At 43.3% G+C, this 17,046-nt stretch overlaps 1 protein-coding gene across 6 annotated transcripts in view; it reads right to left on the reverse strand.

Moving 5' to 3' along the window:
* Nucleotides 1-17,046, reverse strand: part of rgs12b (regulator of G protein signaling 12b) — a 47,736-nt gene that overhangs the window by 30,518 nt on the left and 172 nt on the right. For 5 of the 6 annotated variants that reach the window (XM_031284615.2, XM_031284614.2, XM_031284613.2 and 2 more), the window contains exons 2-5: nucleotides 14,686-15,949; nucleotides 14,093-14,332; nucleotides 12,444-13,439; nucleotides 5,419-5,538 (exon numbers count right to left, since the gene is read on the reverse strand). In XM_031284615.2, the coding sequence (XP_031140475.1) occupies nucleotides 5,419-5,538; nucleotides 12,444-13,439; nucleotides 14,093-14,332; nucleotides 14,686-15,747 (2,418 nt within the window). In that variant the 5' untranslated portion in view covers nucleotides 15,748-15,949. Of the gene's footprint in view, nucleotides 1-5,418; nucleotides 5,539-12,443; nucleotides 13,440-14,092; nucleotides 14,333-14,685; nucleotides 15,950-16,417; nucleotides 16,635-17,046 lie in introns of those variants that run through there. The other variant, XM_036000742.1, reaches the window with a different exon arrangement.

Here is a 17,046-nt window from a genome sequence, read left to right on the forward strand (position 1 = left end):
ACCAAAGAATCAACAGGTTTCCCTTTAACTCAACAAAGCCACAAAGACCCCTGATGATTGGTCCGTACAGGTCACATGATCTGTCATTCCAGAGATAAGGCCTTACAACTAAAGTTTCAGAGCATTTAATTTATTTTAACCTTGGTAAATATGTATTAGACCATTAGCATGAATTGACAGCTCCCACCAGAACAAACACAGAAAACACTGACAGTTAAAGGAGGTTTATATATATATATATATATATATATATATATATATATATATATATATATATATATAAATATATATATATATAGCTTAACAATCTGCAGCAAGAGTCTGAAAAGGATTTAAATTCAAGCTGACAAGAAATCCATTTGTATTATTTCTTAAACTAATATCATCTCCTCCATCAATGTTGATCTGAAACAGTCAGGATTGTGTTTTATAGCCTGCCTGCTATATGGGACAGGAGCAAGGGAGTCATTACTGGGATCAAATATAGGCTGCGTCAAATATAGGGAGAGCAAACACACCTAAATTCCCATACACACACACACACACACACACACACACACACACACACACACGTGCACAAACAGCTTGTTTACTCACTGGATCAGCGGTCGTTTCAGAATCAACGCTTAAAGTTTGCTGCTCCATGAAGGAAGAGACAAGTAATCCTCAGCGCTGCATGTGAGAGCTTCCTTCAGTACACATTGTCATCAGCTGTTGAATGTGTGTGTGTGTGTGCGTGTGTGTGTGTGTGTGTGTGTGTGTGTGTGTGTGTGTGTGTGTGTGTGTGTGTGTGTGTGTGTGTGTGTGTGTGTGTGTGTGTGTGCGCGTTAGAGAGATGAAGCGGCAAATCTTGATGGCTTTCAAATGTCCAAACCGCTACAGAATGTAGCTAGATTCCCTTTCCCTCTCGCTCTCTCTCTGTCATCCCCCCTCCTCCTCCTCCTCCTCCCTCTCTATCTTCTCCCTCGCCCTGCCTCTCTGCTCTCCCCCTCCTCGTTCTTTGCTTTTCCACCCACCCTCGTATCATTTCTATTCCACCCACACTGCTGTGGGCTGAGAGACACCCGCATACAAACACTCAAGACAAATGCGGAGGCACGGCTGCAGAGGGAGACCCCCTTGCCATTAAGAAACACCCACCCACACATAAAATCAGCACTAAGTTGAATGTGTTCACCCTCAGTGCTCCTCTCGCCATCTGCTTAGTATGCCCCATGCACGCAGAGTACACTCACATTCATAATGGGTGGAGGGGGTGGCAAAACATGGAGAAATGGATGCACTGAGCATCAAGCAATGATTTATTGATTTATTCTGTAGGATTGAGAGCAGACAGTAGGACAGAGAAAGAGATATGTCGAACAAAACAGGCAGATCACGCAGCTGACAGCAGGGATTGATATCTGTAGCGGTGATTAAGCTGTGTACAACTGAACTAAGGAGTAGCTGCATTCCTCAACATGCCTTGACACACAGTGGAGGTACTCACACCCTCCCACACACACCCCTCCTACCCATCCTCCGATAGGCCCAAGGGTGAGGACAGCGGGTGAAGCACCACCTAACTCAAACTCAGCACTGATACAGTAAATAACCAAGAGAGTGTTATACAGACAGGAGGCAACCGCGTTCAATGCCATCCTGCAGGAAAACAATGTTTGCCAGAGTTTGGATCATCAGGATGTCACTTTGAAACAGCTTTGGAAAGTGTTTTAAAGTAATCTCAAAAAGGTGTCCAGCTCCTGTTTTCACATAATAATGCAGGACCTCTGGACAACTACCAGACAAAGGTCATTCATGTCTCCATTTCACTTATTCCAGTCCACGCTTTTCGTGGAACAGAAGCCTATCCCAGCACTATATTTACACTAGTTTTCAACATTGATATAGTCTGTGTGTGGAAAGCATGTCAGACAGGATATAAAAGTGTGATGGATTATTATTTTAAAGGGGAACTCCACTACATTTACGCATTAAGATTAGTTATTAGTGATGCGCAACTCAGCCTGTAAAAACAGTTGGATAATGTGTTATGTGTCTACAGAGGAAGCTTTCTTAAGTCTGAGAAAATAACCCTGATGATGTCATCACCTTTATTACACCTAAATCCTATCAGGGTTAGTGTTTAGTCTGTGACTTATTATTATTAATCAATAATAACCAATACGTTTAATTCAGATTTAATTATTTTGACAAGACAACTCTTAACTCAAGCCCAGCTTTTTCTGAGCTTTCAACCACAACTTCCAGACATCCACATCAGATGGAGTTTGCTGAGCAACTGAGCCAGTGTACCGTAAGACTCCCATATTGTAAAAAGTGAGATTTTCATGTCTTTGTTTTAGTTATAAAGCAGGTCGAGGTGCTATATGAATACTTTGTAAGTATCCAAACGCTCAATCCACGGAGAAATAAACACAGCTTGTATTCAGAAATTCTGCCTTCAAACAAGCCGTCAGGACTTCCGTATGGTTATGATGTCAACTATACTATGCCGAGAACTCAGATGCGGAAGACCCAGAAACACTGACCAATCAGAGCAGACTGAGCTTTTTTCGGGAGGTGGGCTTAAAGAGACAGGCTCTGAAAAGGAGAGATGCAGACAGAGGGTGAATACAGGTATATTCAGACAAGACAGTATGAGAAAAAGAATGTTTTTTTTTAACAATACCCACATGCCCATATGTACTTTAAAACAACATTTTGGTTGCTGCCCAGTGATTATTCCCACTGTCCATACTGGCCACGAACAGATCCCCTCATAATGGTATTCTGATGTTAGTGAGGGAGTCCTAGTTCTGTACAAAATGCACTCCAAAGTTGAACCAAAGTTAATATGGGGCTTAAGCAGTCACAGTTGGTCAAATCAAGTGGGTAAATCATTTTAACTTTAACAGTGTTTGCCAGTGATCTTTCAAAACATGTCCAATCAATATTATATTAGTCTTATATTTTAAAATAAGTGTAAAAGGCTTTTCTCCTGCATTACTTTAACTGTTCTTGTAAATTATGTAATCAGGACGCCCCATAAATGGCTACAGTCGACACCTTTTGAACTGTTACTTTGTTAGAAAGCATTAAATTGGATGCCTAGACACAACATATGGAGAACACTGCCTTCACTGGTAACCAACACTTGAGCTCCACTGGAAGAGAACTTTCATCTTCTTATGTTGCAGCTCACTGAGGAAACAGCAGCAATCAGCCTATTGTATGCATTGTTTGGCACTAACAATATATTTGTGCACTCAACCTCTGAATGATTTTCTGTTGCCTGTCTTATTTAGTAAACAGCTTACACATTGGTGTTTTCAAACAATGTTACGCAGGTATTTAACAGTAACAGTAACAGTGTCTCAGCCAGCAAGCATATCAGCACTAAAAAATGATATCGCAAATCCAGGCACACACAGCTGACAGGTTCTCTGACTTCCTTCACTTCACTGCTGTCACTGTCACTGAGTGTGTCTGTGTGTATGTGTGTGCGTGCGCAATTATAGTGCAATCATGCTTATGTGCATTGATGTGTTTGTGTTGGAACGACTAAGGGTTGCAATTTGTGTGTGTGTGTGTGTGTGTGTGTGTGTGTCTATATACTCCGTGCTTTTGTGTTGAGGCCTCACTAACGAGGGGAATGTCAGCATGTTGCTCATCAGAGCTCATTAGAAGTACAGGCTAACACTTCGAACCTCATAACCCCCCACCACCATCCCCAAACTAACATATACACACACACACACACACACACACCCCCCACACACACACACACACACACACACCAATCTCTCTCTCATCCCCCCTCTCAAAACACAAAGCCCTCTCTGTTTGTGGACATTACCACATAAGCAGCAAGAGAAAAAGGCCCAACGACCGAGACGAGAATGGCGAGAAATAGGTAGAATAGAGGGGGGGGGGGGGGAAGAGAAAAGAAGACAGAAACCCTGCCATGGAATGGTCTGGCAACGCCCCAGAGAAAGAATCTACCCCTATATGAAACACACACAGTTATGGAAAATTCAAATGTCTGCAAAGATGCACTGAAAGCTTCTGATGTCGCCACGTGATGAGGAATCATTTTAGTAATTATCTGTGTCATGAATTAAACGAAAATGAATACAATTGTATGAAATATACTTCATATCATTTGTTCTGTAGGGCGAGTCAACATTTGGACTGACAGGAGAACATGGACATTAGCACAGCCGAGTACAAAGTGTCACCCCTTATCAATAACATTATGAATAGAAAGTAATTATAGTTTGAGTTGAAGCAAAACAAAAATGAGAATTTGAAAGGCACCAAGTTATTTGCAAATTGATTTTCCCTTTAAGGAATTTGACTCAATCAGAAGATTTCTTTTCATAAAAACTATACACAGCAACTGTAATTAAAATAGTTTTGGGAGACATCTCCAATTTGAATACAGCCAAGAATTTCTGTAGCATGTAATTCCCAGTTTCGCCCCATTTCTCCACATACTTCCTGTCTCTCTCTACTGTGCTGTCCAATAAAGGAAAAATGCCAAAAATGTATACTTAAAAAAAAAAAATTCACTACTGAAGCGACAGTGTGGGATGTGCTTATGTGCTCCCAGGGTGCTTCAGGAGCCACTAAACGGCGGAAACATTTAGCTTTCTTCTGATCTCTATCTGAGGACAAAAACAGTTATGAATTGTGCTCCCAGACAGCAGGACTCTGCAAAAATAGCTGCTGGAAACAAAATTTCATGTGAATATAATCTTGTGCAAACCTAGGCCTTGTCTCAAGGGCATTACAGTGGTAGCCATAATAGCAGTCTATTGTATCGTTCCTGCCCGAGTACTACAGCAGCCGCTGCAGACTCTCTTTATGCATTGTTGTACAGTCATACTAAATAGGCAAATTGTTATTGCAAAACTCATGGCTGTCAAATGACTGGATACCAGGTCATTTTTTACAGCTAAAAGAAAAGCACAAGTATAATTTGTGTCTACACGTCACAGTCTAGCCATACTTCCCCCCAGTCAGCAGAATATACAATACTTCTACACCTATAATATATAGCTGCATATATCAAAAAGTAACCTCAGTTAATGTTAAGAAACTCCCTGCAATCAAAGCTGAACTGCAGTGTTAATCTAAATCCAGTCTGTAAATGTATATTGGCTCTTTCTATATATTGGCTTTCTATCCATGACTATGTGTATGTTGCCATGGTAATGTGAGAAGAGGGCTTGACGTGTCACATGAGGATGCATGATGCGCATGAGCTGCTATTATTAGAGAAGGATGGTGCATCTGTGGCTCAAATGTGACATTGACACAATGGTCAGACTCAGCTTGAGCACTGCAGTAACACTCAACATTTTGTCGACAGATGTACTGTAAGTACTATATACGTGTGTGTGTGTGTGTGTGTGTGCATGCAAATGCTCCTACCTCCAGGTCATCCAGAGAACGGGCCAGGCTGAGACGTTTGGAGCGTCCAAAGGAGCGTCTGGCTGAGGAGCGCTGGGGGAGAGGAGGGAAGCCCATGGTCAGACCGCGGAACCGACCACCCTGAGGAGAGAAAATATACACATGTTCAGTTCACGTGCTATTTGAAAAAGAGTGCATACAGGTAGAGGTGGCAGTAGCCTAAAAGTCAGAGAAGCATGCTGAGATGAGGTTGTTAGTTCTAATCCCTTGACCAGGAAACAGCAAAAGAGTGGTTGTAGAAAGCTTCCAGGTGTGAATGTGTAGAACTGAATGAGTCTGAGAAATCAGCAAATTAATGCTCGTTTGAGATATCACATGCCATCTCTCACCCTCTCTCTCCTCATACTTTCTATCAGTCTCCACTGGCAAACAATCTCATGACAATAAACAAATAAATACAGGAATTAGAGACATATAGATAGATATATCGGCCAACATTAGCTTAAGGCAGATATATCGGTACCTGAGTATATGTTTGCCGATAAGTAACAAGAAATTTCAGCACAGAAATGTCAAAGATGTGGTGGAGGTCATTGAAAGCATAGATATAACAGCAATGTTATACAGTATCTATGGTTAAAAGCATCTCCATTGCATAGTTTGTCCATCAGAGAGTAGTCCCTTTCAGTAGATATCCTGAGTGGTCACAGATTTTACAATCAAGGAATCTTTAACAAAAAAGGGTTTTCATGTTGGTAGGTAGGTAGGTTTATGTTAAAAAAAAAAAAAAAAATAGCAGGTGGTGTATCATTATCAAATATCAATATTGGTATAAGTATCGACCTCAAACATCCTATAATATGAAAACTTAAAAAGTGTTAGTACTAGTTAGTAGTAGGACTGTGTGAAATAACATCTACTGTATGACAGCTAGAAGCCAAGGTCTTTGTTTATTTGTTAATATCTGTCATGTATTAACGGGATGTAATGTCAATTTATCCATACAGGTTTTATATCAAAACTTCCCTTTGTATAATAGTTTTATAATTGTGCAAGTATTCAAACTATCCAAACCTAATGATCCAATCCAAACAGGTGTTGATAAATAGCATGTAAATGAACAGTGTGCGTGTGTGTGTGTGTGCGTGCGTGTGTTAAACGGAAGCTTAAATGAAGAGATTTGAGCTGCATGACTATTTAAGATGGTTTTTTTTTTTACCACTTAAATGTTATATTCCACGTTATGCACAGGCATGTACGGTCCTGTGATTTTTGCCTGCAATAACAGATAGTACTTTTGTCAAGCCCTCAGACGCAGCCAGAGACACACACACACACACACACACACACACACAGACACACAAACGGGATCGACATGATGACAACGACACTCAACATAGAGCTGTATCTGAGGAGGTAGTATGTTGTGCTCTTGAATTGGATTGCATTATATGGTTCAGGTGGTTTCATTACTGTGTTAACTTAAAGCAGCTACAAGGATTTTACGTACGTTAGCCAGTTAAAAGGAAGCATGAGGAGATTCTTTTTGTTGGAGAATTTTATTTTGGACTTTCCCACTTTTGTCCGCAGAGACCACCAAAATCAAAATAAAATGAAAGTGCCTGTATATGCTTTAATGTACCTGAATTTAACAATAATAATAATAATAATAATATTATATACAAAGAACATTCAAAATGGTACAGCAATTCTGTAAGGACTACCATAGTGGAAACCCACTAACTGGAATGAAGTTAACTGGCCAGCTGTTATATGATGCCATAAACTGCTGCCTAAAATGAGCGCATGAGAAAATTAGTCATTGGGTCATCAATATTTATTGTCCAAAGCCATCTGACAATGATGTAACCACACTGAGTAGTGCTGTAAACTTTGGAGTTGCCTTCACAAGTCTACAATTAGCCTTTTAACAACTGTTTTCCTTTCGTCTTTAGAGAACAACCGAAATATTCTGCTTCTTTCTCTTCTCTCAAAAATGGCATACTGTGGAAAAGAGCGTATGTCAGTGGACCCAAGTTGACTAATGAGTAACTAATCCATGCTGACAGGCTCCAGAGACCATACTGTGACACATGTTGAATCTGACTGGCTCATTAGGAGCAGGTCTTGTCAGCGTTTCATCAGGAGATGACCAGTGGTGTTGCCTGGATACTAAGGCAACCCTGCGTCTCTGTGTGTGTGTGTGTGTGTGTGTGTGTGTGTGTGTGTGTGATATAACAGTCACAGATTTGAAAACTCGATCCATATATGGATATACAGTGAGGAAAATAAGTATTTGAACACCCTGCTATTTTGCAAGTTCTCCCACTTAGAAATCATGGAGGGGTCTGAAATTGTCATCGTAGGTGCATGTCCACTGTGAGAGACATAATCTAAAAAAAAAAAATCCAGAAATCACAATGTATGATTTTTTTAACTATTTATTTGTATGATACAGCTGCAAATAAGTATTTGAACACCTGTCTATGTTAGTCTGCCTTTAAAATGTCCACCTCCACTCCATTTATTATCCTAAATTAGATGCACCTTTTTCAGGTGTCTTTAGCTGCATAAAGACACCTGTCCACCCCATATAATCAGTAAGAATCCAACTACTAACATGGCCAAGACCAAAGAGCTGTCCAAAGACACTAGAGACAAAATTGTACACCTCCACAAGGCTGGAAAGGGCTACGGGGAAATTGCCAAGCAGCTTGGTGTAAAAAGGTCCACTGTTGGAGCAATCATTAGAAAATGGAAGACGCTAAACATGACTGTCAGTCTCCCTCGGACTGGGGCTCCATGCAAGATCTCACCTCGTGGGGTCTCAATGATCCTAAGAAAGGTGAGAAATCAGCCCAGAACTACACGGGAGGAGCTGGTCAATGACCTGAAAAGAGCTGGGACCACCGTTTCCAAGGTTACTGTTGGCAATACACTAAGACGTCATGGTTTGAAATCATGCATGGCACGAAAGGTTCCCCTGCTTAAACCAGCACATGTCAAGGCCCGTCTTAAGTTTGCCAATGACCATTTGGATGATCCAGAGGAGTCATGGGAGAAAGTCATGTGGTCAGATGAGACCAAAATAGAACTTTTTGGTCATAATTCCACTAACCGTGTTTGGAGGAAGAAGAATGATGAGTACCATCCCAAGAACACCATCCCTACTGTGAAGCATGGGGGTGGTAGCATCATGCTTTGGGGGTGTTTTTCTGCACATGGGACAGGGTGACTGCACTGTATTAAGGAGAGGATGACCGGGGCCATGTATTGCGAGATTTTGGGGAACAACCTCCTTCCCTCAGTTAGAGCATTGAAGATGGGTCGAGGCTGGGTCTTCCAACATGACAATGACCCGAAGCACACAGCCAGGATAACCAAGGAGTGGCTCTGTAAGAAGCATATCAAGGTTCTGGCGTGGCCTAGCCAGTCTCCAGACCTAAACCCAATAGAGAATCTTTGGAGGGAGCTCAAACTCCGTGTTTCTCAGCGACAGCCCAGAAACCTGACTGATCTAGAGAAGATCTGTGTGGAGGAGTGGGCCAAAATCCCTCCTGCAGTGTGTGCAAACCTGGTGAAAAACTACAGGAAACGTTTGACCTCTGTAATTGCAAACAAAGGCTACTGTACCAAATATTAACATTGATTTTCTCAGGTGTTCAAATACTTATTTGCAGCTGTATCATACAAATAAATAGTTAAAAAATCATACATTGTGATTTCTGGATTTTTTTTTTAGATTATGTCTCTCACAGTGGACATGCACCTACGATGACAATTTCAGACCCCTCCATGATTTCTAAGTAGGAGAACTTGCAAAATAGCAGGGTGTTCAAATACTTATTTCCTCACTGTATGGACACAAATATGCTCACTTGTCCTCTGTTTAAACTGGTCAGTTTAAAACAAGTCTTATTTCTAAAGGCAACAAAGCAGAATGTAAACAAAAGGTTTTATAAGAGAAGCTGAGATTTGGATTAAAACAGGAAATGATAGTGGATCTGACTTAGTGGTTGTTTTGGGTGTGGCTGCACAAGAGCGTCAACAGAAAAACATCTGAAAGACTCAATTTTAGTGGGAAACTCACAGCTCTTATCTGTGCAGATGATCTTGTCCACTAGTCTCCCTCTCAGAAGGGTACACACACACACACACACACACACACACACACACACACACACACACACACACACACACACACACACACAAAGACTTTAAATCCATAATTCTCAAATGTTAGATTTCTGAGATCAAAAACATGTGTGCGTTCTTTGGACAGATGAACTTTAGGTACCAAGGGACCTTTAAAATGTATGTACATTTCCTAATGAAAATCTAAATTAGTTTCCCATGGACAGCCATGAGAGTGCAGGAGTATACAGTATATAGGTAGTGAAACAGTGCCACCATGTGGCAAACACTAAAAAGCTATTAAGCATAATGCACAACACACTGCTTTACCTATACTAGTACAGTGCCCGTTCAAAATATGCCTGTTTGAACGGGCCAATTGCTTGGCCTGTGGTATTGCTGCTTGAAGCTTTCTCCAGAACCATTGTACCCCAAAATTACTTACAGAAGGACCCCAACGCACTTAGCAATCACACTATATAGTTTACTACTGACTTACTGTGTACATTGTACTACCACATTCACCTGACAGACGTGGCGGATTCAGAATTTACTCACAAAATATCACAATTTAAATGTGGAGTAATCACAGACATTTGCCTTATGGACTGATGGCGGTGTGCCACGTGCCACTCAATCTGGCTCGTAATGAGAGCAATCAGCAAATATCTGCGTGAATCAACCACCAGAACCGGACCAAGTACAGAGACAGATTTGGCTCCGGACTGTGAGTGTGTGTGTGTGTGTGTGTGTGTGTGTGTGTGTGCGCAGAGAGAGACAGAGGGGGCGGAGAAATAGGTGGAAGGCAATGCAAATAAAGATAGTTATTCTTTAACTACGGAGTTAGAGTTGTCTTTTTCGTCAACGATATTGCATGTTGATATCGCCACAGTCAGCGTTTAATGACAGCGGAGCCGTCTCATCATATAGCCATATCATTAACAAATTTAATTCTTCAGCAGAGGTTAATTTCCAAACAGGCTTAGTGGACTGACAGTTAACGTCGAAGTATGGCTTTGCGGGGGTAATATTATTAGTGATTATAAGAAAGCAGCACACTTGAACAACCGGACCCAGAGTGAGCATAGAGGGTGAGTCTATGCGAGAAGGAAGAAGTGTTGAATTTACAGCTTACAGCAACTTAAGACGATATAGGGTCTATACGATCTAGTGTCAGCAATAAGGCCTTTATGATTGAGTTTCCTCTAAGCAAAATGATCCAAGTGAATTTAAAGTTGGGCTTTTATTGTGAAGGGTAGAAATCGTTTTTTATTGAGTTTCCTCTTCGCGAAATGCTGAGTGAATTTAAGATGGACGTTTATTGTGAAGGGAAGACACAGAAGAGCCAGCGTTATGGCAGCGCTTTTTTTCCCCTCAACCTTTTTTCCGCGGCCTTTTAATTTTATTCACAGTTTAATATCCAACGCTGTCCAAACTGCTCCAAATTCCAAACCCCAAGGACCCAGGAAACCAAGTGTGAAGTAGATTGGATGAACGATTCATGACACACACACACACACACACACACACACACACACACACACACACTTCCCGATTTATTAGATGGATACAAGTGTAACAAGTCAGTTCTAATACTCATAGTGGTATTGCTTATGAAAGACAGGAACTACTACATCCGATACAGCAAAGCTACAGTTGTCAGCATATTCCGCATTGCAGTTTGACTACCGGTAATCATGGCTTGGCATGACAGCCACAGCCTCCAAAGTTCTGTGTCTCCAGTCAGAGGACATTGTTCAGAGGGGTTAACATCCACCTTCCTGTCACGGTTAGCCTCTACCCTGGCCCTGGCCTTGTAAACACTTCCTCTGATTGTCCCCTGGGGGTCAGTGGGACCCTGTCCACCACCAAGTTTTACTGGGGAGGAAGAACAACCAGCCTTCTTACTGTAACTATCAAGGAAACAAGAGTCTATCCCCAATATCGGTTATGATTTGTAAATTTAGACAATGCAACTAAATACTAAATACCTAAATACTTCTTCAAATTAAAATGGGCTGCAGGCTGCAGAGAGGTTAATGCAGAAGAAATCCAGACAGGCTGGACATATCTTTCACTCTATGTCTGTATCTCTTCCTCTCTATTTCTATTTCTCTGGAAACAATAAACAGCCAGTCAATAATGTTCTTTATCTCAATGCAAAAGGACATTTCTTCTCATAAAATAATGCAGCCAATGTATTCAACTGATACATACACTACACACTTTACGTTTGCTTCATTAAAACTAGTCTGAAGCGTGTCTGCTGTTCAGTCTCATTACAGTGGGAAACAGGTGGTTTTCAGGTGAACGCAGGTGCCTGGCTCGTGCATAATACATGATCTGATACTGGAGCAGTGGGGATAAATAACTTATCAATCCACTTGTACTAAGTCTGGCAAGAGAGCCAAATGGGGTGATCAAATTCTATAATATAGTACAGGGATGTTTGATGGCGTGCACTACGTTCATCATCGCAACTTTCAAAACCGCTGAAAGGTTTTACATCTGAGTGAGAGACAAACTTTATTCAAGGGCCGAATGAGTTAAATGCTAGGCCTTGAGAGCAGTGGGAGCAGTGGGATGAACACAGATGGATTTATAGCCTCAATAAACCGTAGTCTTGGACACACTCTAAAGTCAGACTAAATTTCTACAGCAGGGGTGTGTGATGGGGGATGCTACCTGCTGCCCGGGCTTCTCATCTCTCAGCCAGTTTTAACACAACTCTTCCAAAAGCCCACAGCACACACACTGGCACAGCATAACACATTACTGAATGCAGGATTGTAGAAAGACTGACCATCTATTGGGCTGAACATTTGGAATAAAAATGAATAAAAGATGTGATCACGGAGTGAAAATTAAGGGCACTACCAATTAGAATGTGGTGCTAACTATCAAAAACATACCTTTTTCTCTCCCTCCTTTGCATTCCCTCGTTTCTTCTCTCTTTCACCTCTCTCCGCTCCGGCTCTCTCCCTGTCTCCAGCACCAAATAGCTTCTTAGCCCACTCATCTTTCTGAACAGCCAGCCGGTGGGTGTGGGAGTGGGGATGTGAAGGAGGAGGAGGTTGGCTCCCTCCAGGTGGTGGCAGGTGATCTCCGGGGGCCAGTGGGGCCCGGTAGCGATCGGCCGGGATCTTATTCATGGGTGGTGGCAGGGTGCTGCAGTTAGCTGATGACCATCCGTCGGTGGATTCGGCGTAGGACTCCTGATCGCTGCTCAGACCCTGGAGGTGGCTGTGATGGTGCTGCTGACGCCAGTCTCTCAGCACATGGACTGGCAGCCACCGCTGCGGCTCCACCCCTGCTCCTACTCCTCCACCCCCTCTCTTATCTCCTCCCCCCACAGCTCCTCCCCGCCTCCCTGGTGAGTAGTGGTGTGGGTGGACTCCTCGAGAGTGCCTGCCGGGGACGTCAGGGTGAGCCAAGGGGAGAGGGTGAGGGAGGTCAGCCAGGTGTGGCTCGTGACGGTAGTGGCCATTTCTCAGAGCTGGTGGAGGAGGAGGAGGAGGAGGTGGGTGAGGGGCTGCGGCTCCTAGGGTGGGGCTCCAGGCCTGCTGGGATGACGGTGGGCTGTCCCAGTGGCGTGGCCCCGAGATGTGGTTGTGGCTAGGGGGACCTCCGAGGTCTACTAAAAGCACTCTGTTGCTCTTTTCTTCTGGTAAAAAGTTGCCGATCCCGCTGTCACTGTTGCTGCTGGTGCTGTGGTTCTGCTGGGCGTCGTTGTCTGGATCGTGGAAGGCCCGGGCCCGGACCCCCTCAATGTTGTCCCCCATGTCCCGGTACAGGACAGAGACAAACTGGAGGAGAGGCTGAGAGCTGGGCGGGAATTCCAGGCAGCCTCCTGTGTCTGGGTCGGGGGTGCACTCGAAGCCAAACCTCCTCGCGACACCTAAATGGACCTGAGGAAACAACAGTCACCACGAGAGTATCAGTCGATGGGTAGACATTTGCTACGATATACAAAAAAATTGCAGAGGAAAATGTCTGAATTGTTGCTAGCTGTTTCTATAATGTAGCTGTAGCTGTATATGTCGGACTGATTAGCATCACTGGCACTAGATGAAATCAACTGTAGGTTTTCTGTATAACAAACAGGAATTGGCAATAAGACTGGGTATCAAACTTTATTTCTTATTCTTCTTATATTCACATATTTCCTCATTTAAATCATAATTTTGGTATTTTAGACTGCATTTATTTATTTATAAATGTCATTAACAGCTGCTTTGGGTAAAGACAAAATGTACCCCTGCTGCGTTTGGGAAGTTTGGCTTAGTTTGGGCTTAGTTTGTTAAATAGAAAAAAAGTATATTCATATTCCACTATAAGAGGTAATTTAAACAAAGTGTCTGACCAAAAGCTACGGTATTGTATTGGCACCGCTACTTAAAAAAAAAAAGTAAAACACACTTTTTCTACTATATCTGCTCTGATGAAGACCTTGTGAGGTTGAAAGCGGTCAGTATTTATACCAATACTAAATGGAGTTATCTCCTCTTCAGTGTGATTTGTAACCCCTTAATGTATCTCATCGCTGTCTCTGGATTCACACCTGGTGCTGACAGAGGTCTGGGTCCACGATGAACACGTGACAGGAAGTCCTCAAACTGCCCTCTTCATCTCGTCCGTTGCTGAAGTGACAATCTTCGTGGTCGTCGGTGGCCTGCATCGTGACCAGTCCGAAGAATCGACGGTCATCGGGACAACAGGCGCTGAAGGCTAGTTTTTCTGCTGGATAGGTGGCCAGGACCTGACCTCTGTCACTGCACAGACGCACGCTGTCGTGCATGACCTGGTAGGATATAGTTAATACACTTCACAATACCATACCAGGGGAAATAATGAGACGATCACAGTTACCACCAGATATCATTCACAAAAACATGACCGACGTTCCAGGTTGATACACTGTGTTCATACTGCTGAAATAAAGTAATCCTGTTAATTAAGTTCCTGTTTTCCAGCACTTTGAGTGTAAATGAGTATGCTGAAATATTGTGATCAACAAGACAAAGTGGAGAGGCTTTCAAACCCGTCGCAGTTTAGGTTAAGCTACTGTTATTTTTTATTTAATTAACAAGATATAGCTAACAAGTTATTATCATCATATGGTAACAAACAAAACAACAAAATATTCAACCGCACCTTCATAAGGACCAGTGAATGGATCTTTTGCTCGGCCCGGAGGCGCCTCATGCTGCATCTGATGGCTTGCAGGCTGTCACTCTCTAAGCTTGACCCTATGGAGGCCAGCTCAATGGAGCCCAGATAGCCAACAATCATGCCCACATTGAGGATGCCCTCGCTGGGCTCTAGGCCCAAGTCACCCCCATCTCCTACATCCAAGTCTTGCTCTTCGTGGTGTTGAAGGTGGAGATGACGGAAGTCTGCGTCCAGGAAGACTGAGTCGTCGTTCAGAACTTGGACCATCTCCTCCTCCGAGAGGAGGTTGGGGTTGCTCTGGGAACGGGAGGAGTTCCCATATGCAGGGAACTCTGGATCAGACAGCGGACGTGGCTTTGATGATGAGCTGGCCCCAGGTCTGTCCTTGTCTGAGCTGCTGGAGGACTGGCTTGAGTTCTCAAAGATCATGTTAAAAATTCCTCCAGACTGCAGCTCTGCCACAACCTTCTCTGCCCTGTTGATGCCCAGCTGCTTAGAATCCAGTTTGGGTTTGTACCACCCCCCACGGGTTCCAGCGCAGCCTGACCTGCTGTTATTGTTGTTGTTAACACTGTTGTCATAAAAACCATCCAACTCATCATCACTTGAGCATGAGTCGGGGTATGATGCTGCCATTGTGTTGCTGCTATGGTGACGACTTCCAGTAGTGCGTTGTTGGTGGTGGTGATGGTGCCGCCTCTGACGTTCTCCCTCAACGATGACCAGTTTCAAGACACCAGAGCAGCGCCCAATCAGTTTGACTACATCTTCATGCGATGCCTTGGAGACATTGATGTCATTGACGGAGAGGATGTGGTCTCCTGAACGCAAACCTACATAGTCTGCAGGGCTCCCTTTCAGGATGCAGCTGAGGACACATGGACTTTGGCCTGACAGTGTAAAGCCATACCCTGTTCTACCTCTCGCCACCTCCACAGCCCGTATACGACCCTGCTGGATAGAGGAGGAGGGCGGTGAAGGCTGGGGCAGCCCACTTCCACCACAAGGGCGTCTTTTGGATGAGGCATCCACTTGTCTGAACATTGTGCCAGGCTCTACTCACGCACGAACGCAGGGCATATCCAACGTCTTGTCTTCTTGTCAAACCTATCTGCTGTCAAGCTGCTACGAAAAAAATGAGTAGCGGTTCTAAATGCAGCAGAGGGGTGAAAGATTGCCCTCAGTTCTGGCACAGCCTTGCTACAGCAGCATTCCCATCCTAGTGTCACTCTCTCTCCCAATTCACCTGCAGCACAACAGAACAGAACCAAGTCAGTCATGACAGTCTATTTCCACGCATCATATAGTTGCTGTCTGGTCTATTTGGCGACATGGGAGCTCAATATAGTTATAAAAGCGTCCAAATTGTCAAAGGAAAGCATTATACTGTCATTAATGGCAATACTCTGTTAATATCGCATGTTAAGGGGAAGGGTCTGTACACACAGCCACACACGTGCAGGGTGGAGTCAGTGCAGCTCTGTCCAATGGGAAATATGTCTTCAAACCAGAGGCGTTTTTCACACCTGTTGGCATGCAGGTAAAATTACACAGACCCAGCCTACAACAACTGCAACTTCAGGGCAACCTCTAAATTCGCGTTTCTCGTTTGAGTAAAACAATATTTGTTCATAAATAGTCTAAAACATTCACTATGAAACTGTGAAGAAAATGTTAACGTTAGCTGCGAGGTTAGCTGACGCGTGAACGTTACCGTTAGCTTAGTTAGCTGCACATGCTAGTAGTGAAGCTACATGTTAGCACTGGTTTCAGTGCTCGCTTTTGAAAGAAATTGACCACTATGTGTTTGTCACTTAACACTCAGAAGTGCATGCTTTTTCTCTGTCAATTCATGAAAGTTACTAAAAAGTTCCTTGCCGTGCCTTTGCTGGTTCAAAAGTGCACCCACCCGTGCTTAAACTAAAGTCCCGCCCCCCGATTTCCAGTTCTTTGGAATGTCGGTCTGTTACTATGGTAATGACGGTGTACACAGACTTTTAGATCCCGTCATTGGTTTTCCGAGTTGTCAGTCAGACAGCGAACAGTTATGTGGATAAATTGACAAAAGTTAGTTTGAGACTTCACAAATAAAAGTATCAAGAGAAGCATATTCCACAGGTGTCAAACCTTGGCATCACAAGGGCGGCCGTCTGAGTGCTCTGTAATTATTGGGAGTATTATTGAAAAAACACGTAGCTATTTGTCGATCTGGCTTTTACCACCACGCAGCGAGAAAGCAGAAGACAACAGCTGGCCACAATACGTCTGAGTTGTAAAGCAGGGATAGCTACGTAAAAGGTGGATGCAGGTCTTTTTTTTAATGTTCCGACAAAGATGTTCGGT

Source organism: Sander lucioperca, chromosome 4 (genome assembly GCF_008315115.2).
Source record: "Sander lucioperca isolate FBNREF2018 chromosome 4, SLUC_FBN_1.2, whole genome shotgun sequence".
Taxonomy (NCBI): domain Eukaryota; kingdom Metazoa; phylum Chordata; class Actinopteri; order Perciformes; family Percidae; genus Sander; species Sander lucioperca.